The 26018-nt window shown below is 35.1% G+C and overlaps 1 protein-coding gene across 1 annotated transcript; it reads left to right on the top strand.

The window, feature by feature from the left end:
• Window positions 1–13505: 13505 nt before the first annotated feature.
• LOC120491275 (uncharacterized) lies at window positions 13506–18418 on the top strand. Its single transcript, XM_039688993.2, has 2 exons — window positions 13506–18117; window positions 18280–18418. Exon 1 carries the CDS (start codon window positions 13723–13725, stop codon window positions 17896–17898), a length of 4176 nt encoding a protein of 1391 aa, XP_039544927.2. The 5' UTR covers window positions 13506–13722; the 3' UTR covers window positions 17899–18117; window positions 18280–18418.
• The last annotated feature ends 7600 nt before the right edge of the window (window positions 18419–26018 follow it).

Here is a 26018-nt window from a genome sequence, read left to right as displayed (position 1 = left end):
AAAAGCCAGGCTCGAACCCGAGCAAATCAATTGCTCTTTCAAGAACTACACGCTCTACGATCTACGCCACTGTAACTATTCGTGACAGCCGTGTTTTTGATTACAAGACCCCCACCCCATATATGTACATACATATACAGATTAATAGGAAGAACAACAGATAAATTAATATGTTTAAATAAAAATCTAGAAGAAAGTGAGACATTGTGGCTTGATTTGTTTTATTAATACTCATTTTTCATGACCAAAATAATATTATGCAATGTGAAGAGACTACAGGTTACAAGCATCATATATTAAAAAAAAAATACAATAATAAAAAACAACACATTTTTAAATGGCTCGTTGTAAAGGTTGTTTCACATGAACACCTGCAATTGACCACTAGGTGTCGCCATGGAGACGGGTGTCGGATTGATTCGAAGCCTCGAAACAATATAGCACATTTGCTTCAACTGTTTCATTGCTTCATGAAGCCTCGATCTGCCCATCACTAGGCAGGCAGCAATAATCAGACTCCAAGAACAATCCAAAATCAAAAACCAGAAAACAAACACGAAAACCGCTCAGAAATGCAGACACACAGTACAACAAGACTTCACAAACAGTGAATGTGAACACAAGGTATATAGACAGAATAACAGGATGAGACACAGGTGAATGCAATCAGTGAATGAGGTACTGGTGAATGTGATCAGTGATGATGAGTCCGGACAGTGAGTTCTGGGAAATGTAGTTTGTGAGTGATAATGGTCTTATCTGGAGTGCCCTCTGCTGGCTCAAAAGGGCACTCCAGCTGGCGACCATTACAACGAGGGTTTGAGGAGAGTGTGGAAAACTGGAACATTACATGATGATGATTGAGTGACAGGTGAAGGCCTAATTATTATTATTATGATTCTCGGGAAAGTTACATAAGCTTTCACACACATACAAACTTAAAGGTTTCCTGTCTTTACTCTTACACAAACTACATTCCCCTAAAGGATTATTAGGAACACCACACTAATAATGTGTTTGACCCCCTTTCTTAATTCTACGTAGCATTGATTCAACAAGGTGCTGAAAGCATTCTTTAGAAATGTTGGCCCATGTTGATAGGATAGCATCTTGCAGTTGATGGAGATTTGTGGGATGCACATCCAGGGCACGAAGCTCCCGTTCCACCGCATCCCAAAGATGCTCTATTGGGTTGAGATCTGGTGACTGTGGAGGCCATTTTAGTACAGTGAACTCATTGTCATGTTCAAGAAACCAATTTGAAATGATTGGAGCTTTGTGACATGGTGCATTATCCTTCTGGAATTAGCCATCAGAGGATGGGTACATGTTGGCCATAAAGGGATGGACATGGTCAGAAACAATGCTCAGGTAGGCCGTGGCATTTAAACGATGCCCAATTGGCACTAAGGGGCCTAAAGTGTGCCAAGAAAACATCCCCCACACCATTACACCACCACCACCAGCCTGCACAGTGGTAACAAGGCATGATGGATCCATGTTCTCATTCTGTTTACGCCAAATTCTGACTCTACCATCTGAATGTCTCAACAGAAATCGAGACTCATCAGACCAAGCAACATTTTTCCAGTCTTCAACTGTCCAATTTTGGTGAGCTCTTGCAAATTGTCGCCTCTTTTTCCTATTTGTAGTGGAGATTAGTGGTACCCGGTGGGGTCTTCTGCTGTTCCTCATCCGCCTCAAGGTTGTGTGTTGTGTCGCTTCACAAATTGCATGCTGCATACCTCGGTTGTTAAGAGTGGTTATTTCAGTAAAAGTTTCTCTTGAACATGACAATGAGTTCACTGTACTAAAATGGCCCCCACAGTCATCAGATCTCAACCCAATAGAGCATCTTTGGGATGCGGTGGAACGAGAGCTTCGTGCCCTGGATGTGCATCCCTCAAATCTCCATCAACTGCAAGATGCTATCCTATCAAAATGGGTCAACATTTCTAAAGAATGCTTTCAGCACCTTGTTGAATCAATGCCATGTAGAATTAAGGCAGTTCTGAAGGCTCCATTCTTGTGTTGATATGTGAAGTCTCCTCAGCACATCCGAAGCCTCGTCTCAGGTCTCGACGATTCCTCAAGCTCCTTTCTCATTCTTTCTCACCCTGAGCCTCGGGAATCTGTAAACTGCCTCCGGGTATATGTCCATGATGATTTTCCTACATGGTTGTTTAAGGAATGAAACACACTCAGTTAGGATTAGAAGAACTCGTGCCACATGTAACACGCCACACACATAATAATCCCTGCAATAATGATCCAATTATAGACTCTTAAGCATTTGCCTATTAAAACCAAACTTCGACTTATTTCAGTGTTTATTATAATATAGGCTACTGTGAAAAGACAATAAAATGTATTTGCAAGAATTGTTTTGCATTTACATTGATGCGTTCAGCAGGCTCTGTAATCACGTAATGTATATAATTTAACAGGTCTCCTCATACTGAACAACCTTGCCTCAAAAACCACATGCTGTCAATCAATTAGTTCATTAAATAGTTTTACTTTTACAAGCTAGTCCTAGGTTTTTTGCCCAATCAGATCCAAACCAGTGCAGTACAATTCTCTGGACTCTCTAGATCAATAATTGTCAAAAAAAGAAAAAGTTTAACTTTACCCTTTGGGTCGCTATACCATGATTTTAGAAAATATGTATGGCAAAAACACTCTAAAGCTTATAAATCCTTAACGAATACTCAGAAAACTCGCTAAACGCTGCTTGTTGTATTTATTATTGGAGTCATCTCATTGTTTGGCAATTGCATTTCTTTAGTGCATGTATTTATTCAATAAAAGTAAATTAATTGTCTTTATGTTCACATAATTAAAACAATCATTTTATGATATTTTCTAGTTCACTTGTAGGCTCTATCGGCCCTCATCAGGTTTTTTTTCTTCCACTTCTTCATGTCCACGTTCACATATAAAGTGTTTAAAGTATAAAGTGTTCAGGAGTGTGTTGCTGTGATGCCGCACACACACTGAGCTTTACACACACACCTAGGCTCTGCTGGTAATGAGAACAACAGCACTGGTTAGCCGAGACTGCAGCCTGTGTGTATGTGTGTGTGAGAGAGAGAGAGAAACATGAATTAAATCATTACCCACAATCCCCCTCTCAGCCTCAGACCAGGCCCTTTTGCTTGAGTTTCATTGACATGGAGATTGTGTGTCGTCTGTAGAGCGGGATGGAGGGATCATTCCCCCGAGTGTGTTTAAGAGTGTGTAGTGCTTCTCCCTGGTGTGGTGTGTGTGTTACATTGGCACATCAACACCTTCAGCTCACTGACTCCCGAGATCTGGCTTTAGGGATTCACACAGCACAAACTGCACATCTGGGAATACACTTCCTGTAAGTGTGTGTGTGTGTCCTGGGAGAATAACCCCCTCTGATTGGCTGTAAGACGCTTCTTTCATTCCTTCATTCATTCGTTCTTTCCTTCCTTATTTCCTTCCTTCCTTGTTTCCTTTCTTTCTTTCTTTCTTTCTTTCTTTCTTCCTTATTTCCTTCCTTCTTTCATTCCTTTCTTTTTTCCTTCCTTCTTTTTTATTTTTTATTAATGTTTTTATTTTATTTAATATTTTATTCGACAGGGACAAATGCATAAAACATTGCTTTATAATGAATACAATTTAGATGCCACGCATAGCCATGACTAATTTGCAACCCCTGTCCCTGATTAGGCTTTTAAAATTTAAAACAGAAATTACTGAGTATTGAATGTAAGATATATAACCATTAAAAAAACAAACAAATACATTCCATGCATGAAATAAGATATGGGCTTAAATAGCTTTGAAAGTCACTATAAAACAAAGTCTAGACACACTGTAAAAAAATTTTCAAGATTTGTTATCACAACATATTTTCTTTTGTCAAATCAACTTTATAATAATTTATTTAGTTGAGATGACTTATTATTTTGAGTTTCTGATGGTTAAATTAATCTACTTCATTGTATTACCTAACTTTTTCCAGTTCAATCAACTTAAAATTTTAAGGCAACCGAAGTTACTTACTTTTTTAAGTTAAACCAACAATATTTTTTTTACAGTGCAGATTTAATAATACAAGGACACAAAAGCCTGCCTATGTCTTGTACAGTCAGTGTTCACAAAGTTGTTTCTGTTTCAGCCATTGCTTTAAATGTGTATTAAAAAACTTGAGATCTGTCAATGTTTTAATTTCAGTTGGTAAAGCGTTCCACAGATGTTTGCCTCTTACCGAAAATGATGTCTGACCAAATGTTGTTCTACTGTAAGTTTTGCGGCTATGCAGTTTCCATTTATTGTGCCTCCAGTTCTTATTCCGCTCTTTTGTTTCTCTAGTTGACAGGATATTTCTGGTGCAAGGTTGTTCACACACTTAAAAATGATTTTTAAAAATGAAAAACTTACAAAGCTGTCAAAGCTCAATATATTATGCTTCCTTAGAATGATGCAGTGATGCCATCTTACAGATTTCTGGTCCATTATTTTTAGTGCCTGTTTATAATGACCTAATGGGTGTAATTGTTGTTTGGTTGGCCTGACCCCACACAGTTATGCAATATGATAAATGAGAAAATATCATAGAATGCATAAACTGCTGTGCTGCATTAAGGGGTATATATTGTCTTATTAATCAGAAGCAGTTTAAATTTGTCCTGACAGTTCTGCATAGTCTCTTTACATGTCTATCAAACTGAAAATGAGAATCTGAAATAATCCCTAAAAATTTAAATTCATGTACCTCTTTTATCTCCTTATCATCCACCTTTATTCTAAAATTTTCATCATTTATCATAGTTCAGGGTTAGATGATTATCTCGAAGCCACTGTGATACACCTTCCAGTTCTTTTGAAAGCATCTCAGCTGCAATCTGTTTTTTTTTTTTTTTTTTTTTTTTTTTTGCTGAGACATATATAATTGTATCATTTGCATACATTTGGCATTTAGCCCCTTTGCAACTGTTAGGAAGATCCATTCCTCCATTCCTTCCTTCCTTCTTTCATTCCTTCCTTCCTTCCTTCTTTCATTCTTTCCTTTTTCCTTCCTTCCTTCTTTCATTCCTTTCTTCCTTCTTTCATTCCTTCTTTCTTTCTTTCCTTCCTTCCTTATTTCCTTCATTACTTTCTTATTTCCTTCCTTATTTCCTTCCTTCTTTCCTCCCTTCCTTCCTTCCTTCCTTCTTTCATTCCTTCCTTCCTTCCTCCCTTCTTATTTCCTTCCTTCCTTCCCTCCCCAACTCCTCTCACTCTTTTTTTCTCCTTTCCTTTTTTATATACCTGACTAACTGTGAAAATATTCTCAGAGGAGAAGGTCAAGTGACTGTTTTTTTCCTTCTTTCCTTGCTTCCTTCTTTCCTTCCTTCCTTCCTTCTTTCATTCCTTCCTTCTTTCTTTCTTTCTTTCCTTCCTTCCTTCCTTCCTCCCTTCTTATTTCCTCCTTTCCTTCCTTCCTTTTTTCCTTCCTTCCACCGCTCCCCTCACTCTTTCTCTCCGTTCCTTTCTTTATCTACCCTATTAACTGTGAAAATAACCTCAGAAGAGAAGGTCAAGTGACTGTTTTTTTGCTTCTCTGCACCCTTCATTTTTTTTTATTTAAGGTCCAGAGCAATAGAGTGCTCCGAGGTGGCCTAGCATGAAATTGTAATGCCATGATAAACAAAAGGCTGTACGTTACACAGATGCAGTGTGTGGGTTTCGCGTATGTGATGCGTCATTTCACAAAGGCTCACATCAACCCTGCAATCATGTGCGTATATTGATTCAGTGCCGGATGTTTGGAATAAAATGCATATGACCTGTGGTTTTGTGCATGTCTGTTTTTTTGTTCTTTCAAAAAACAAAACACAAACAGTATTACACATCCAAACCCAGCAACTTATTTCCTCCTGTTCGATGTGAACTCATTAATTTTCAAAGTGAGCTGCATGGCGACTTCGGGGGAAATGAGCTACAGGCGACAAGATGCTGGCGTGTCCAGCGAAGTGCTTAAGTTGAGAAAAGTTTTATTTTATGCAAATGGCAGCGATTACCAATGGGACTGAGACAGAAGTCTCAGCAGTCTTGGCGACGTTCAGCAAGAGAAGTTAGTCTTCGCTGTGAGCGATAAGTCTCTGATTGTAGACAATTAATTACTGTGGAAAAAGGAATCTGAGAAATATTGCCCATATTGTGTGAGAGTACCACATATTGTGGCCCCACTATTTACTTTTTTATTTACTGACATAATTCTGAAATTCAATTCTAAAAAACTTGCTTTGAAAATACTCCTTTACCAACTTTACACTGTAAATAATCACCATAATTTCTGTGACATTACTGACATAGAAGTGCAATTTGTTTGCAAAAGATGTCAGAATAAGCCAGGAATAACAACATGGAGTGATTTTGACCAACAATATTAGTATTTACCGATTTACAACACGCAGCCATAACCGGCAGGAGTGTTCGAAGAACCAAATTAGCCGGATCATGATGAGCACGATGATATTATCTTGGCTGTCTCATTTGATCTCGGATGTTTTAAGCAACGTACGAAGAACGGGCCCCTGGCCAATGTATAATCGTTAGGCAATCATAACATACGAAGAGTTCAGATGCAAAAGCCTCTAAGTGCCATTTAAAATTTTCTCCTAGAATGATCATTTTTTATCAAGCTTGTATATTTAAGTTCAGTAATTTCACTTAAATGACAAGTGAAATTACTGAACTTAAATATACAGGCTTGATAAAAAATTATCATTCTAGGAGAAAATTTCAAATGGCACTTAGAGGCTTTTGCATCTGAACTCTTCAACATTGATTCTCTCATTGACTCTTTTTCTCTTGCTGCCAGAAGACTGTCTCCCGCGAATTTGCGTAAAGTTTTGATTATATTTCGTGAAGATACTGGACAAAGAGTGTTTTGACACCATAAAAGTAAATTTTTTCATCATATATTTTTTTTTCGGTTTCTGGGTTAGGTGTATACGTTTCCAAATCTAACTTTATATTGCCTTAATCACTGTCTTGTTTGCTCAAACATAGCACTTAGAAACATGTCAGCAATTCCTATAACGACTGTTAGCTAGGCTTAAAATGTAATACACAGAGGGGTTGTAACACAGTGTTACAAACAAGCCGCCAAGTGTACAATGATAATCAAATGAAAAAGGAGCCACACAACTTTTCAGGTTTGAGTATACATTTAACTTTGTTGGACTTTCACATACAATGTTGGAATTTGAAATGTTTAAAATTTAGTGTAATATGAATGATAACTTGTTTATTTATTACAAATATGGCGTGCACTGTAAATGATTTCTGTTGTTTTCACAGGATTATACTGTTTTTCTCAACAGTTTCTTACTGTATAATCTATGTACAGTAAGTTACAGTAGATTTAGTTGTTTTCACAGTATTAAATTGTTTTTTCAACAGTTATGTACTGTGCACACAGTTGACAGTATGTTACTGTAGAATTTCAATGCATTCTGGGAAATTATCAGTTACTGTTAATCTAAATACAGCAGTGCAAATTGACCGCGAAAAACACCACACACAGTTCCAGAGGTAAAATTGATAGCCTACTAATGTTATTCTTACATTTAAAATAAAAATGTAGCACTGGTTGACCATTAACAGTCATAATTTATGACATAATTAATGTCAGTGGGGTGTGCATGAGAGCATATTTGACTTTGGAAGAGTTTCTCTGTCATGTCAGTGGTGCTGCTGTCTTTTCTGCCGACCTGGAACTTCTTCATCTGGTAAGTAATAATTCATATAATGTGTATACGGATTCTAGCTAACTTTAAAGTTTTTAGAATAGCTGACCACGATTTCTACATTCAATTTAATCTATTCTAGACATTTTAATATAATATGTATATGATAGGCTACTCTTTAATGTAGCCATTTCGGGGCATGTTACTGTAAATTCAAATTAGTACGAAATGACCGCGAAAAATAACCACAACAAGCTGCCATTTTATGAAGAACTCTTCAGTTCCCTTCTCTCTGTAAGAACGCGCAGGCCGTGCATCGCGTCGCTGTCGGCAACGTTTTCGCCATATCTGGTTAGTAATTAATATTTTTATAAAAACCATACGTACGTTAACAGATTAACGTTAAAAAGAAGTGGCCGCGGAATGTTCTATAAGCCAGTCAGACGCGGATTTCTTTCATCTTGATAGCCTAACTTACTCGATTAAATATGTGATTTTATTAACATATATTTCATATGTAACCTCTTATTGTCACAGTCCTCCGTCTGCACCAGTCTGTCTTGTCTTCAGCACTACACTTCCCAGGATCCTCTCGTCACCCTATCCCGTGTTCACTCCCTCATCAGCCACCTGTAACTCGTCAAGTTGAGTAAAGTTGGCAATAAATTCGCAGATTCGAACTTCCCGGGTCAATAACTCCTCAGCTGTATGTCGTTAATGCACAAATGTCACCTCTTTTTAATCGTAGTAACGTAGACAAGCAGCTACAACCTAATTTTCCGCGAAACGAGCTTTCCCTCACAGTGGATAAAATACATTGATCTCTATGCGCAGGCGGCCGAGAGACAGATCCTAAGGGACCGTCTGCAAAGTGCAAAACCCGAAAAGCGTTAATGCGAAAACAGTCAATAACTTCACTGTCACACACTACAGTGTCACCAAATTCAGTTTACACATCACTGCTGTCCTATTGTTTATACTAAAACATTTAATTTGGGGAGAAAAATATTTTTGCATAATTTTTAGGATTTATAGGCCTATTTATTTAAAAAAAATTCAATAACTTCACTATATTAATATACTGCATTGTCGCCAAATTAAGTTTTCACATCACTGCTACCCTGTTGTTTAAACTACAATACTCGTTTAGAGAAAAATACGTTTTAAATTGTATATAATATTGAAAATGAATAATTTTATGATTTTTATGAAATTCAGTTTACACATCACTGCTGTCCTGATAATTACTACAACACTTATTTTGGAAAAAATATATTTAATTGAATATACAATTGAAAATGTATAATTTGTATGATGTTTATGAAAAATATTCAATAAGTTCACTGTAATCAACTGTATTGTTGCCAAATTCAGTTCACACACCACTGCTGTCCTGATGGTAATACTACAACACTTATTTTGGAGAATTTTTTTTTAATTGAATGTACAGTTGAAAATGTACAATTTTTATGATTCTTATGAAAAATGTCAATAACTTAACTGTAATTTACTGTATTGTTGCCAAATTCGGTTTACACATCATTGCTGTCCTGATAATTACTACAACACTTATTTTGGAGAAATAATACAACTTCAATTGAATATACAATTGTAAATATAATATTTATGTTTTTATGAAAAATATTCAATAACTTTACTGTAATTTACTGTATTGTTGCCAAATTCAGTTTACAGATCACTGCTGTCCTGTTGGTAGTACTACAACACTTATTGTGGAGAAAAAGGACAGTTTTAATTGAATATACAATTGAAAATGTAAAATTGTTATGATTTTTATGAAAAATATCCAATAACTTTACTGTAATTAGCTGTATTGTTGCCAGATTCATTTCACACACCACTGCTGTCCTGATGGCTATACTACAACACTTATTTTGGAGAAAAAATAAAACTTTAATTGAATATACAATTGAATATATATATTTTTATAATTTTTATGAAAAATATTCAATAACTTTACTGTAATTTACTGTATTGTTGCCAAATTCAGTTCACACACCACTGATGTCCTGATGCTTATACCACAACACTTATTTCGGAGATTTTTTTAAAATTAAATATACAATTGAAAATATATATTTTTAAGATTTTTATGAAAAATATACAATAACTTTACTGTAATTTACTGTATTGTTCCCATATTCAGTTTACACATAACTGCTGTCCTGGTGGTTGTACTACAACACTTATTTTGTATAAAAAATACAATTTTAATTGAATATACAATTGAAAATGTATTTTTATAAATTTTATGAAAAATATTCAATAACTTTACTGTAATTAGCTGTATTGTTGCCAAATTCAGTTCACACATCACTGCTGTTCTGATGGTTATAATACAACACCTATTTTGGAGGAAAAAGGACAGTTTTAATTGAATATACAATTGAAAATGTAAAATTGTTATAATTTTTATGAAAAATATTCAATAACTTTACTGTAATTTACTGTATTGTTGCCAAATTCAGTTTACAGATCACTGCTGTCCTGTTGGTAGTACTACAACACTTATTGTGGAGAAAAAGGACAGTTTTAATTGAATATACAATTGAAAATGTAAAATTGTTATGATTTTTATGAAAAATATCCAACCCGATCTCACGACCAAGTCGTACGAATTCGACGAATGATTAAAAAGTGGCTAATTCGTAACAATTCATACGACCTCACTCGTACGAATTAATACGATTTTGCTAAATCGTACATATTTTACGAATTAGCCAATTCGTATGAATTCGTACGAATGACCTACCCCTGACCCCGCCCCTAAACATAACCATCACGTGGGTTTAGACAAATCGTACGAATTAGTACGAGTGAGGTCGTATGAATTGTTACGAATTAGCCACTTTTTAATCATGCGTCGAATTCGTACGAATTGGTCGTGAGATAGTGTTGAAATATCCAATAACTTTACTGTAATTAGCTGTATTGTTGCCAAATTCAGTTCACACATCACTGCTGTTCTGATGGTTATAATACAACACTTATTTTGGAGGAAAAAGACAATATTAATTGAATATACAATTGAAAATGTACAATTTTATGATTTTTATGAAAAATATTCAATAACTTTACTGTAATTTACTGTATTGTTGCCAAATTCAGTCTACACTCCACTGCTGTCCTGTTGGTAATACTACAACACTTATTTTGGAGAAAAATGACAATTTTAATTGAATATACAATTGAAAATATATATTTTTATGATTCTTGTGAAAAATATTCAATAACTTTACTGTAATTAGCTGTATTGTTGCCAAATTCAGTTCACACACCACTGATGTCCTGATGGTTATACTACAACACTTATTTTGGAGAAAAAATACAATTTTAATTGAATGTAGAATTGAAAATGTACAATTTTATGATTTTTATGAAAAATATTCAATAACTTTACTGTAATTTACTGTATTGTTGCCAAATTCAGTCTACACTCCACTGCTGTCCTGTTGGTAATACTACAACACTTATTTTGGAGAAAAATGACAATTTTAATTGAATATACAATTGAAAATATATATTTTTATGATTCTTGTGAAAAATAATCAATAACTTTACTGTAATTAGCTGTATTGTTGCCAAATTCAGTTTACAGATCACTGATGTCCTTATGGTTATACCAAAACACTTATTTTGGAGAAAAGGGACAATTTTAATTGAATATACAATAGAAAATGTACATTGTTTATGATATTTATGAAAAATATTCAATAACTTTACTGTAATTTACTGTATTGTTGCCAAATTCGGTTTACAGATCAGTGCTGTCCTGTTGGTAATACTACAACACTTATTTTGGAGAAAAAAGGACAATTTTAATTGACCATACAATTCAAAATGTATGTGTTGCCATTAAGGCAAAATATTAGGGACTTTTATTTTGATATGATGTAGACCTGGAGTTTAGGGTTAGAGGTCATTTCCTGTATAGAAGTAAGGAAGCTTACAGTACGTGAGCACATGTAATCCATATGTTGTTAGCACTAGAGGCAATGTCGTAAGTACAAAATTCATTTTTATGTTAATAAGTTAATGTTACAATAGTGTTTAAAAAGAAACGACTACACATAGTTACAATATTTATTTACATGTATATACAGATATTTTTCTTCAGACAAGATTTATGTTAAAACAGTCAATCTTTATTTCTTTGTTACAGTTTTCACTCTGTCATGTAAGATGATGTTAAAGCCACAGTAAACAGCAAGAAATCGCTCACTACGACTTGTCGTCATTTTGCATCAGAGTTAGCTGGTTGTATAGCTACAGTTGCTACACTGCAGTGAGGACAGCACAGTGAAAAGACAGAAAAGTTAGTGTTGATCATCGTGGCAAGATGGAAGGAAAACGTGCTAAGTCTTCTGTAGCAAGTGGAAGTTCTCACTCATCTCTGTCATCAAGGAGTGCAGTAATCCGTGCACGGGCTAAAGCAGCAGCTGCTAAAGTACGTGCTGTATACGCAGAAAAAGAGGCTAAAGCTAAAATAGAAAAGGCAGCTAAAGAAGCTGAATCACAGTTGGAGAAGGTAAAAAGAGAGACTGAGCTTGAAACACTCGCCATGTGTCGTGAAGCAGCGGCTGCTGAAGCTGAAGCAGCCGTTTGGGAATCGGCTGACTCAATTGCGAAGTGTATTCTGTTGGATGAAACAGGCTCGTCGGGAGAAGATAAAATGGAGCGGACGAGTGAATACGTCCAAACTCATTTTGGCCCAACTAGCTCCCCAAAGCGAGAAGCTATGAACACTTGCTCTCAGGCTTTTCAGCCTGCTACAGATGGCGCTCTCATTTTCAGTCCGAACAATGCCTTTTCTTCATACCAGCAGGTTCCTGTTTCTTCACATGAGCCACGACAGGCTAATAACATAGGAAATGGGAATTTATCAGAGGATGGTCTTGATGATGTTTATGTTCCACCGGCAGCCAAATTGTCATATGGTCAGACTTTATATGACAGAAACGAAACTCAAGTTGATTCAAAGAAGTTTCATACTGACTTGAATATTTCTGCTCCGTGCTATTACCCCCAGCTAAAACCTGATCAGAGTGGGTCTGCAACTGAACATCTTGCTCAATATTTAGCGCGACGTGACCTGGTGAGTGCAAGCTTGTATGAGTTTGATGATAAACCAGAAAATTATCGTGCTTGGCAGTCTTCATATAAAAATGCTACACAAGGGCTGGGTCTCACTGCTACTGAGGAGCTAGACTTAATGACTCGATGGCTTGGCAGAGAATCCAGCAACCAAGTGAAACGTCTGCGTTCAGTGCACGTAGCAAGTCCAGACATAGCACTCAGAAAAGCCTGGGAACGTCTTCAGGAATGTTACGCAGCGCCAGAGGTAGTTGAAAAGGCCCTCTTCACTCGACTTGACAAGTTCCCCAAGGTTTTGGCGAAAGAAAATCTGAGGCTAAGGGAGTTAGCAGATCTGCTGATGGAAGTGCAGTGTGCTAAGGAAGACGGCTACCTTCCAGGTTTGTCCTACCTGGATACTGCGCGAGGCATAGAACCTATAGTAGCCAAGCTGCCTTATGGACTTCAGGAAAAATGGATTTCTGCGGGTTCAAAGCATAAAGAAGAAAATGGAGGACGGTTTCCACCATTTGAATTCTTTACCAGATTCATGTGCTATGAGGCAAAGAAAAGGAATGATCCCAGTTTTGCCCTTTTAAATGCTAGCGGATCTGCTGTAAAGGCTGAAAGTACCCAATTTAAAAGCATCAAGAACCCCATTACAGTTCATAAGACCAATGTCTCCACTGCAGAGGCGTGCAGTTCCTGTGATCCAAATAAGAGCTGCCCTATACATGCAAAGCCACATCCACTTAAGAAGTGCAAAGCCTTTAGAGCCAAAGACCTTCAAGACAGGAAAGCCTTTCTGAAGGATAGAGGCTTCTGCTTTAAATGTTGTGGCTCAAATAGTCATGTGGCAAAGGACTGCACTGCATTAGTCAAATGTTCTGAGTGTGACAGCACCAAGCATGTCTCAGCTATGCACCCGGGCCCTTCTCCAAAGATCACTGCTCCTGTTACCTCGCCACAGAATGGCGGGGAGGGAGAAGAGGGTAACGACAGCAGGGAAGTCGTCAGCTCAAGCTGCACTGAAGTATGTGGTGCAGGACAAGTTGGGAGGTCATGTTCCAAGATATGCCTAGCAACGGTGTATCACAAGGGCTGTCCAGATAAAGCCATCAAGGCATATGTTGTTTTAGATGACCAAAGCAACCGGTCATTGGCGACGTCCAGATTCTTCGACCTTTTCGACATTCAGAGTAGGCCATATCCTTACGTACTGAAAACGTGTTCCGGCACAGAGGAAACATTCGGCAGAAGGGCTGAGGATTTTATGGTCAAAGCACTTGATGGGAAAATCACAATCCCTCTCCCCCCGCTTATTGAATGTAACGACTTGCCTGACAACCGGGCTGAAATTCCCACGCCGAATGCCGCTCTTCATCTACCTCACCTCGTCAAAGTAGCAGAACACATTCCCGAATTGGACCCAACTGCGGAGATCCTTCTGTTGCTTGGTAGAGACATAATTAGAGTGCACAAGGTAAGGGAACAAGTAAATGGCCCTCCCAACGCCCCTTTTGCTCAACGCCTTGACCTAGGCTGGGTGTTGGTTGGAGAGGTCTGCCTGGGGAATGCACACAAGCCAAATGTCAGCACTTACAGGACAACAGTGCTTGATTGTCGACGGCCCTCTCTCCTCCAACCGTGCACAAGTTTTATGCATGTCAGGGATGAGCTTCATGACAAAGAGCCCAGGAAGAGTGCCTTAAGTCCCAGCAAGGCTAAAGAAGACATGCTGGGTAAAAATGTATTTGACCGCACCGAACAAGACAACAAGCTGGCACCATCAATTGAGGATGAGACTTTCTTGAACATAATGGACAAAGAAGTCTACAGAAATGATTCACACAGTTGGGTCGCTCCACTACCATTCAGACAGCCTAGAGAACGTTTGCCTAACAACCGCAGCCAAGCATTCAAACGTTTTGAATCACTTCGACGCAACTTGAGGAGAAAGCCAGAGATGGAACAGCAATATGTGGCATTCATGGGCAAACTGCTGGAAAATGATCATGCCGAGGTGGCACCAGAACTAAGGGAAGATGAAGAGTGCTGGTACTTACCAAGCTTTGCAGTGTTTCACCCGCAAAAACCAGGTCAAATCAGGGTGGTGTTTGATTCGAGCGCCCAACACTCCGGAATCTCCTTAAATAATGTGCTATTGACTGGCCCTGATCTTAACAACTCCCTTCTGGGAGTACTCATGCGGTTCCGAAAGGAAAAGGTGGCTGTTATGGCAGACATACAGCAGATGTTTTACTGCTTCCTCGTAGAAGAAAAACATAGGAACTATTTGAGATTTTTATGGTTCAAGAACAATGATGTGGCAAGTGAAGTAGTAGACTACAGGATGAAGGTCCATGTCTTTGGGAACAGCCCGTCTCCAGCAGTGGCAATTTATGGGCTTAGAAGAGCTGTCAGAAATGGTGCGCAAAGATATGGACAAGACACCGTCAACTTTGTCGAGCGCCACTTTTATGTTGACGACGGTCTTTGTTCTGTCCCTACTGATGCTGAAGCCATTGACTTGCTGCGTAGGACTCAGGCTTCATTGGCTGAGTCCAACCTCAGGCTCCACAAGTTTGCATCGAATAGTCCGGCTGTCTTGGCAGCTTTTCCAAGTGAGGACTGTGTGGCAGCTGGAAAAGAGGTAAACCTCTGTGGGAAGGAGGAGTCGCACATCCAACGCAGCTTAGGCCTCTTGTGGGAGGTAGCTAGGGACACATTCACCTTCTCTGTGTCAACTGACGTAAAACCGTTTACCCGCCGAGGAGTTCTCTCAATGGTGAACAGTGTTTTTGATCCCTTGGGTTTTTTGGCTCCGGTCGTAATCCAAGGAAGAGCCTTTCTCAGAGAGCTGAGTTCTGAGGCTTCAGAGTGGGACACTCCATTACCTGAAGATAAACGAGGCAAGTGGGAGGCTTGGCGAAACTCACTTCAAGATTTGAAACACTTCCATATATCAAGGATGTACACGGGTATCTCTCTAACCAAGGCTGAACAGATGGAACTCTGTGTGTTCTGTGATGCTTCTACAATGGCCATTGGGGCTGTAGCCTATTTGAAGACCACCCGAGAAGGGATTGTTGACATTGGATTTGTCATGGGAAAGTCTAAACTTGCTCCTCAATCAGAGCCAACCATACCGAGACTTGAGCTGTGTGCTGCGGTTTTGGCTGTGGAAATGGCCGAACTGATTCAGGAAGAACTGGACTTGAAGTTGGATTCCATTAAATTCTACACGGATAGCAGAGTGGTCCTTGGATACATTCATAACCAATCCAGACGGTTTTATGTATATGTCCACAATCGAGTTCAGCGTATTCGCCAGACCACAAATCCTGAACAGTGGCACTACGTACGCACAGATGACAATCCAGCTGATATTGCGTCAAGGTCTGTTCCAGCATCACGTCTCACACAAACACTGTGGTTCAGCGGACCTACCTTTTTGCGTAAGCCTTCCATTCAACCAGAGCCTATTCAGTCATTTAGCTTAGTCTCACCAGAATTGGATGCAGAGATTCGTCCAGATGTAAAGAGTTATGCCACCCATCTGCACGAGGAAGGTCTCAGCATAGAGCGTTTTGAGAGGTTCTCCACCTTTGGCTCACTCCAGCGAGCTGTGGCACTCTTAATTCACATTGCAAGATCTTTCAAGTCCCCTAACGTCATGCACAAGTGTAGAGGATGGCATACATGTGAATTGCCTCGCTCTCCGGATGAGCTTGCCCAAGCCAGAGAAGTCATCATCAGAGCCGTTCAGAGGAAAGCATTTGGAAAGGAATTTGAGGCTCTAGAAAGAGACAAGCCAGTTCCTCTAAACAGCTGTTTACGTCGTCTCAACCCTATCTTGCAGAATGACCTGATCTGCATTGGTGGCCGTCTGAAAAACGCAGACGTAGAGATTAAGCAAAAGAACCCTGTAATTCTCCCAAAAGACAACCATGTTTCCTTACTGTTCATCAGACACCATCATACTCAAGTGAAACATCAGGGCCGCCATTTAACAGAAGGCGCTGTGAGAGCTGCAGGACTCTGGATCTTGGGAGGTAAAAGGCTCATTAACTCAACTCTTCACAAATGCGTGACCTGTCGTAGACTCAGAGGTCGAATGCAGGAGCAACTAATGGCGGATTTGCCACCTGAGCGTCTCAAGGCCTGCCCTCCCTTCACGTATGTAGGGCTAGATGTTTTCGGACCATGGTACATCACTACTAGACGTACAAGAGGAGTTCAGCCTGAGAGCAAACGGTGGGCCATATTATTCTGTTGTATGAGCTCCAGGGCGGTTCACATTGAGGTGATTGCCTCAATGGACACTTCAAGCTGTGTCAATGCCTTAAGGCGTTTCTTTGCCATAAGAGGACCAGCCAAACAACTGAGGTCAGATTGTGGCACAAATTTCATTGGGGCCTGCAGAGAACTCGGGATGAGTGCAGAACAACCAGACACCACTGTTCAGAGGTACCTACACCAACAAGGATGCTCCTGGGTGTTTAACCCACCTCATGCTTCGCACATGGGTGGTTCATGGGAACGCCTCATTGGAGTGGCTCGAAGGATCCTGGAGTCAATGCTTCTTGAACATGGCACTCGCCTGACTCATGAAGTCTTGTGCACTCTAATGGCAGAGGTGACAGCAATTATGAATGCAAGGCCTCTGGTTCCAGTTTCAAATGATCCAGAGGATCCATTCATTCTCACACCATCTATGCTGTTGACACAGAAAGTTGGCACTCCACCTCCTCCAGGAGACTTTACGGACAAAGACCTCCTAACCAAGCAATGGAGACAAGTACAAGCCTTGTCCAACATGTTCTGGCGCCGTTGGAGACAAGTGTACTTGTCAACCTTACAAGGGCGGAAGAAATGGACCAAATCTCACCAAAATCTGCAAGAAGGAGATGTCGTTCTCCTCAAGGACAACCAAGTTGTCCGCAACAGCTGGCCTATGGCGATAGTCACAAAGGCTATTCTTGGAAAAGACGGGAAAGTCCGTAAGGTGGAATTGAAGACCACAGATCAAGGACATTCAAAAAAGTACCTTAGACCAGTGACGGAACTTGTTTTGCTTCTGAGTAATGAGTGATGTTCATCTCTTTAGTTAAGACATACCTGTTTGTGTAGTGACCTCAAAGATGTCAGGCGGGGAGTGTGTTGCCATTAAGGCAAAATATTAGGGACTTTTATTTTGATATGATGTAGACCTGGAGTTTAGGGTTAGAGGTCATTTCCTGTATAGAAGTAAGGAAGCTTACAGTACGTGAGCACATGTAATCCATATGTTGTTAGCACTAGAGGCAATGTCGTAAGTACAAAATTCATTTTTATGTTAATAAGTTAATGTTACAATAGTGTTTAAAAAGAAACGACTACACATAGTTACAATATTTATTTACATGTATATACAGATATTTTTCTTCAGACAAGATTTATGTTAAAACAGTCAATCTTTATTTCTTTGTTACAGTTTTCACTCTGTCATGTAAGATGATGTTAAAGCCACAGTAAACAGCAAGAAATCGCTCACTACGACTTGTCGTCATTTTGCATCAGAGTTAGCTGGTTGTATAGCTACAGTTGCTACACTGCAGTGAGGACAACACAATGTACATTTTTTTATGATTTTTATAAAAAAATGGTCAATAACTTTAGTGTAATTTACTGTATTGTTGTCCAATTCAGTTTACACATCACTGCTGTCCTGGTGGTTATACTACAACACTTTTTTGAGAAAAAAGACAATTTTAATTGAATATACAATTGTAAATGTATAATATTTATGTTTTTATGAAAAATTATCAATAACTTTACTGTCATTTGCTGTATTGTTCCCAAATTCAGTTCACACACCACTGGTATCCTGATGGCTATACTACAACACTTATTTTGGAGAAAAAGGAATGTTTTAATTGAATATACAATTGAAAATGTACATTTTTTATGATTTGTATGAAAAATAGTCAATAACTTTAGTGTAATTTACTGTATTGTTTTCAAATTCAGTTCACACACCGCTGATGTCCTGATGGTTATACTGCAACACTTATTTTGGAGAAAAAGTACAATTTTAATTGAATATACAATTGTAAATGTATAATATTTATGTTTTTATGAAAAATATTAAATAACTGTACTGTAATTGGCTGTATTGTTGCCAAATTCAGTTCACACACGACTGATGTCCTGATGGTTATACTACAACACTTATTTTGGTGAAAAAAGACAATTTTAATTGATTGAAAATGTACAATTTTTATGATTTTTATTAAAAATATTTAATAACTTTACTGTAATTAGCTGTATTGTTGCCAAATTCAGTTCACACACCACTGACGTCCTGATGGTTATACTACAACACTTATTTTGGAGAAAAAAATAATATTTTAATTGAATATACAATTGAAAATGTATATTTTTTATGATTCTTATGAAAAAATATTCAATAACTGTACTGTAATTAGCTGTATTGTTGCCAAATTCAGTTCACACACCACTGATGTCCTGATGGTTATACTACAACACTTATTTTGGAGAAAAAAGAAAATTGTAATTGAATATACATTAATGAAAATGTAAAATTGTTATGATTTTTATGAAAAAATATCCAACAACTTTACTGTAATTAGCTGTATTGTTGCCAAATTCAGTTCACAAACCACTGATGTCCTTATGGTTATACTACAACACTTATTCTGGAGAAAAAATAAAATTTTAATTGAATATACAATTGAAAATGTAAACAATTTATGATTTTTATGAAAAATATTCAATAACTTTACTGTAATTTACTGTATTGTGGCCAAATTCAGTTCACACACCCCTGATGTCCTGATGGTTATACTACAACACTTATTTTGGAGAAAAAAGACAATTTTAATTGAATATACAATTGAAAATGTATATTTGTTATGAGTTTTATGAAAAATAGTCAATAACTTTACTGTAATTTACTGTATTGTAGCCAAATTCAGTTCACACACCACTGATGTCCTGATGGTTATACTACAACAGTTATTTTGGAGAAAAAATAATATTTTAATTGAATATAAAATTGAAAATGTAAATATTTTATGATTTTTATGAAAAATAGTCAATAACTTTAGTGTAATTTACTGTATTGTTGTCAAATTCAGTTCACATACCGCTGATGTCCTGATGGTTATACTACAACACTTATTTTGGAGAAAAAGTACAATTTTAATTGAATATACAATTGTAAATGTATAATATTTACAATTTTGTGAAAAATATTCAATAACTTTACTGTAATTTAGTGTATTGTTGCAAAATTCAGTTTACACATCACTGCTGTCCTGATGGTTATACCACAACACTTATTTTGGAGAAAAAGTACAATTTTAATTGAATACACAATTGAAAATGTGCATTTTTATGATTTTTATGAAAAAGAGTCAATAACTTTACTGTAATTCACTGTATTGTTGCCAAATTCAGTTCACACACCACTGATGTCCTGATGGTTATACTACACCACTTATTTTGGAGAAAAAGTACAATTTTAATTGAATATACAATTGAAAATGTATATTTTTTATGATTTTTAGACAAAATTTCAATAACTTTACTGTAATTTACTGTATTGTTGCCAAATTCAGTTCACACAGCACTGATATCAGGATGGTTATACTACAACACTTATTTTGGAGAAAAAAGAACATTTTAATTGAATATACAATTGAAAAATGTATTTTTATGATTTGTATGAAAAAATACCCAATAACTTTACTGTAATTAGCTGTATTGTTGCCAAATTCAGTTCACAAACCACTGATGTCCTTATGGTTATACTAAAACACTTATTCTGGAGAAAAAATAAAATTTTAATTGAATATACAATTGAAAATGTAAAATGTTTATGATTTTTATGAAACATATTCAATAACTTTACTGTAATTAGCTGTATTTTTGCCAAATTCAGTTCACACACCACTCATGTCCTGATGGTTATACTACAACACTTATTTTGGAGAAAAAATATTTTTTTTATTGAATATACAATTGAAAATGTAAAATTTTTATGATTCTTATGAAAAAATTTCAAGAAATTTACTCTAATTTACTGTATTGTTGCCATATTCAGTTTACACATCACTGATGCCCTTTTGGTAATACTACAAAACTTATTTTGGAGAAAAAACAAAATTTTAATTGAACATACAATTGAAAATGAACAAATTTTATGATTTTTATGAAAAATATTCAATAACTTTTCTCTAATTTACTGTATTGTTGCCAAATTAAGTTCACACACCACTGATGTCCTGATGGTTATACTACAACACTTATTTTGTATGATGTTATTGCAAAGTGAGTGTTGAGAATTCCTATGGATCACATGACATAGCCAATCATGGGAGGAGCTAAGTCTCCTCAGGTGCACTTAATGAGTGATAAGGTACTATTGTTTGGTGTGTTGGTGTGTGGCACATGCAATGGAAACAGATTGTCCTTCCTTTCTCTCCTAATGAGAGCCGTTGAAGAGTTTATGTGTTCCTGACAATGTAAGTTTGTTTGCTCTGTTTTATTGTGTTAATTCCTGAGATTCTGTTTGTCTAATTCTGAAATGTGTTATGTGATTGATTCTTTTGTTTCTTATTATTTTGATGTAGGATTGCATTATGTGATAAAGGATTTATTAGTTGAAGTTCTATGGTGTTAAAGAGTATTGCAGTTTATAACACATTGAAATCTTTGTTCATTTATTATTTTTCATCTTTGTTATTTTTCATAATAAAAAAGTAATTATAACCAACAGGGCAGCAGTGATGTGTGAACTTAATTCCACAATAATGCAGTGAATTACGGTAAAGTTATTGAATATTGATCATTAAAATCATAAATATTTAACAATTTCAAATGTATATAGCATTACAAATATTTTTCCTCCAAAATAAGTGTTGTAGTATAACCATCAGGACAGCAGTGATGTGTGAACTGAATTTGGCAACAATACAGCTAATTACAGTAAAGTTATTGAATATTTTTCATAAAAACATAAATATTATACATTTACAATTATATAATCAAATAAAAATGTATTTTTTTCTCCAAAATAAGTGTTGTAGTATAACCAACAGGACAGCAGTGATGTGTAAACTGAATTTGGCAACAATACAGTCAATTACAGTAAAGTTATTGAATTTTGATCATAAAAACATAAAATTGTACATTTTCAATTGTATAATCAATTAAAATTGAATTTTTTCTCCATAATAAGTGTTGTAGTATTACCAACAGGACAGCAGTGATGTGTGAACTGCATTTGGCAACAATACAGTGAACTTATTGAAAATTGATCATAAAAATCATAAAAATAGAACAATTTCAAATGTATATACAATTAAAAATATTTTTCTCCAAAATAAGTGTTGTAGTATAACCAACAGGACAGCAGTGATGTGTAAACTGAATTTGGCACCATTACAGTCAATTACAGTAAAGTTATTGAATATTTTGTATAAAATCATAAAAATTTTACATTTTCAATTGTATACAATAAAAAAATATTTTTTTCCTCCAAAATAAGTGTTGTAGTATAACCATCAGCACAGCAGTGATGTGTGAACTGACTTTGGCAACAATACAGTTGATTACAGTGACCTTATTGAATATTTTTCATTAACATCATACATATTATACATTTACAATTGTATATTCAATTAAAATGTTACTTTTTCCTCCAAAATATGTGTTGTAGTATAACCATCAGGACATCAGTGATGTGTAAACTGAATTTGACAACAATATAGTAAATTACAGTAAAGTTATTGAATATTTTTTTATGAAAATCATAAAAAATTTACATTTTCAATTGTATATTATATTTAAAATTGTACTTTTTCTCCAAAATAAGTGTTGTAGTATAACCATCAGGACATCAGTGGTGTGTGAACTTAATTTGGCCACAATACAGTAAATTACAGTAAAGTTATTGAATATTTTTCATAAAAATCATAAAAATTGTACATTTTCAATTGTATATTATATTTAAAATTTATTTTTACTCCGAAATAAGTGTTGTAGTATAACCATTAGGACATCAGTGGTGTATGAACTGAATTCTGCAACAATACAGTTAATTACAGTAAAGTTATTGAATATTTTTCATAAAAAATATTAAAATTGTACATTTTCAATTGTATTTTCAATTAAAATTGTATTTTTTCTCCAAAATAAGTGTTGTAGTAAAACCATCAGGACAGCAGTGATGTGTAAACTTAATTTGGCAACAATACAGTAAATTACAGTAAAGTTATTGAATATTTTTCATAAAAATCATAAAAATGTGCATTTTCAATTGTATATTCAATTAAAACTGTCATTTTCTCCAAAATAAGTGATGTAGTATAACCATCAGGACATCAGTGGTGTGTGAACTGAATTTGGCAACAATACAGTAAATTACAGTAAAGTTATTGAATATTTTTCATAAAAACATATATGTTATACATTTTCAATTGTATATTCAATTAAAATTGTCTTTTTTTTCTACAAAATAAGTGTTGTAGTAGAACCACCAGGACAGCAGTGATGTGTAAACTGGATTTGGCAACAATACAGTAAATTACAGTAAAGTTATTGAATGTTTTTCATAAAAATCATAAACATTTTACATTTTTAATTGTATATTCCATTAAAATTGTACTTTTTCCTCCAACATAAGTGTTGTAGTATAACCATCAAGACATCAGTGGTGTGTGAACTGAATTTGGCAACAATACAGTATATTACAATAAAGTTATTGACTATTTTTCATAAAAACATAAATGTTATACATTTTCAATTGTATATTCAATTAAAATTGTCTTTTTTTTCTACAAAATAAGTGTTGTAGTACAACCACCAGGACAGCAGTGATGTGTAAACTGGATTTGGCAACAATACAGTAAAATACAGTAAAGTTATTGAATATTTTGTAGAAAAATCATAGAAAATGTACATTTTCAATTGTATATTCAATTAAAACTGTACTTTTTCTCCAAAATAAGTGTTGTAGTATAACCATCAGGACATCAGTGGTGTGTGAACTGAATTTGGCAACAATACAGTAAATTACAGTAAAGTTATTGACTATTTTTCATAAAAATCATAAAAATGTACATTTTCAATTGTGTATTCAATTAAAATTGTTCTTTTTCTCCTAAATAAGTGTTGTAGTATAACCATCAGGACATCAGTGGTGTGTGAACTGAATTTGGCAACAATACAGTTAATTACAGTAAAGTTATTGAATATTTTTCATAAAAATTATAAAAATTGTACATTTTCAATTGTATTTTCAATTAAAATTGTCTTTTTTCAACAAAATAAGTGTTGTAGTACAACCATCAGGACAGCAGTGATGTGTAAACTTAATTTGGCAACAATACAGTAAATTACAGTAAAGTTATTGAATATTTTTCATAAAAACATAAATGTTATACATTTTCAATTGCATATTCAATTAAAATAGTCTTTTTTTCTACAAAATAAGTGTTGTAGTATAACCATCAGGACATCAGCAGTGCGTGAACTGAATTTGACAACAATACAGTAAATTAAACTAAAGTTATTGACTATTTTTCATAAAAATCATAAAAAAATGTACATTTTCAATGTACATTTTCAAATTTTATTTTTTCTCCAGAATAAGTTTTGTAGTATAACCATAAGGACATCAGTGGTTTGTGAACTGAATTTGGCCACAATACAGATAATTACAGTAAAGTTGTTGGATATTTTTTCATAAAAATCATAACAATTTTACATTTTCATTAATGTATATTCAATTACAATTTTCTTTTTTCTCCAAAATAAGTGTTGTAGTATAACCATCAGGACAGCAGTGATGTGTAAACTGAATTTGGCAACAATACAGTAAATTACAGTAAAGTTATTGAATATTTTTCATAAAAACATAAATATTATACATTTACAATTGTATATTCAATTAAAATTGTACTTTTTCTCCTAAATAAGTGTTGTAGTATAACCATCAGGACATCAGTGGTGTATGAACTGAATTTGGCAACAATACAGTTAATTACAGTAAAGTTATTGAATATTTTTCATAAAAATTATAAAAATTGTACATTTTCAATTGTATTTTCAATTAAAATTGTCTTTTTTCAACAAAATAAGTGTTGTAGTACAACCATCAGGACAGCAGTGATGTGTAAACTTAATTTGGCAACAATACAGTAAATTACAGTAAAGTTATTGAATATCTTTCATAAAAACATAAATGTTATACATTTTCAATTGTATATTCAATTAAAATTGTTTTTTTTCTACAAAATAAGTGTTGTAGTACAACCACCAGGACAGCAGTTATGTGTAAACTTAATTTGGCAACAATACAGTAAATTACAGTAAAGTTATTGAATATTTTTCATAATAACATAAATATTATACATTTACAATTGTATATTCAATTAAAATTTTACTTTTTCTCCAAAATAAGTGTTGTAGTATAACCATCAGGACATCAGTGGTGTGTGAACTGAATTTGGCAACAATACAGTAAATTACAGTAAAGTTATTGAATATTTTTCATAAAAATTATAAAAATTGTACATTTTCAATTGTATTTTCAATTAAAATTGTCTTTTTTCAACAAAATAAGTGTTGTAGTACAACCATCAGGACAGCAGTGATGTGTAAACTTAATTTGGCAACAATACAGTAAATTACAGTAAAGTTATTGAATATTTTTCATAAAAACATAAATGTTATACATTTTCAATTGCATATTCAATTAAAATAGTCTTTTTTTCTACAAAATAAGTGTTGTAGTATAACCATCAGGACATCAGCAGTGTGTGAACTGAATTTGACAACAATACAGTAAATTAAACTAAAGTTATTGACTATTTTTCATAAAAATCATAAAAAATGTACATTTTCAATGTACATTTTCAAATTTTATTTTTTCTCCAGAATAAGTTTTGTAGTATAACCATAAGGACATCAGTGGTTTGTGAACTGAATTTGGCCACAATACAGATAATTACAGTAAAGTTGTTGGATATTTTTTCATAAAAATCATAACAATTTTACATTTTCATTAATGTATATTCAATTACAATTTTCTTTTTTCTCCAAAATAAGTGTTGTAGTATAACCATCAGGATATCAGTGGTGTGTGAACTGGATTTGGCAACAATACAGCTAATTACAGTACAGTTATTGAATATTTTTTCATAA

Source organism: Pimephales promelas, chromosome 18 (assembly GCF_988280905.1).
Source record: "Pimephales promelas chromosome 18, fPimPro1.hap1.1, whole genome shotgun sequence".
In the NCBI taxonomy this organism is placed as follows: Eukaryota; Metazoa; Chordata; class Actinopteri; order Cypriniformes; family Leuciscidae; genus Pimephales; species Pimephales promelas.
Note: the sequence above shows the minus strand (reverse complement) of the source record. Positions and strands in the feature narration are given on the sequence as shown.

Coding starts and splice junctions, on each gene's coding strand:
- LOC120491275 (XM_039688993.2), top strand. CDS start 13,723: ATGCACCCGGGCCCTTCTCCAAAGATCACTGCTCCTGTTACCTCGCCA.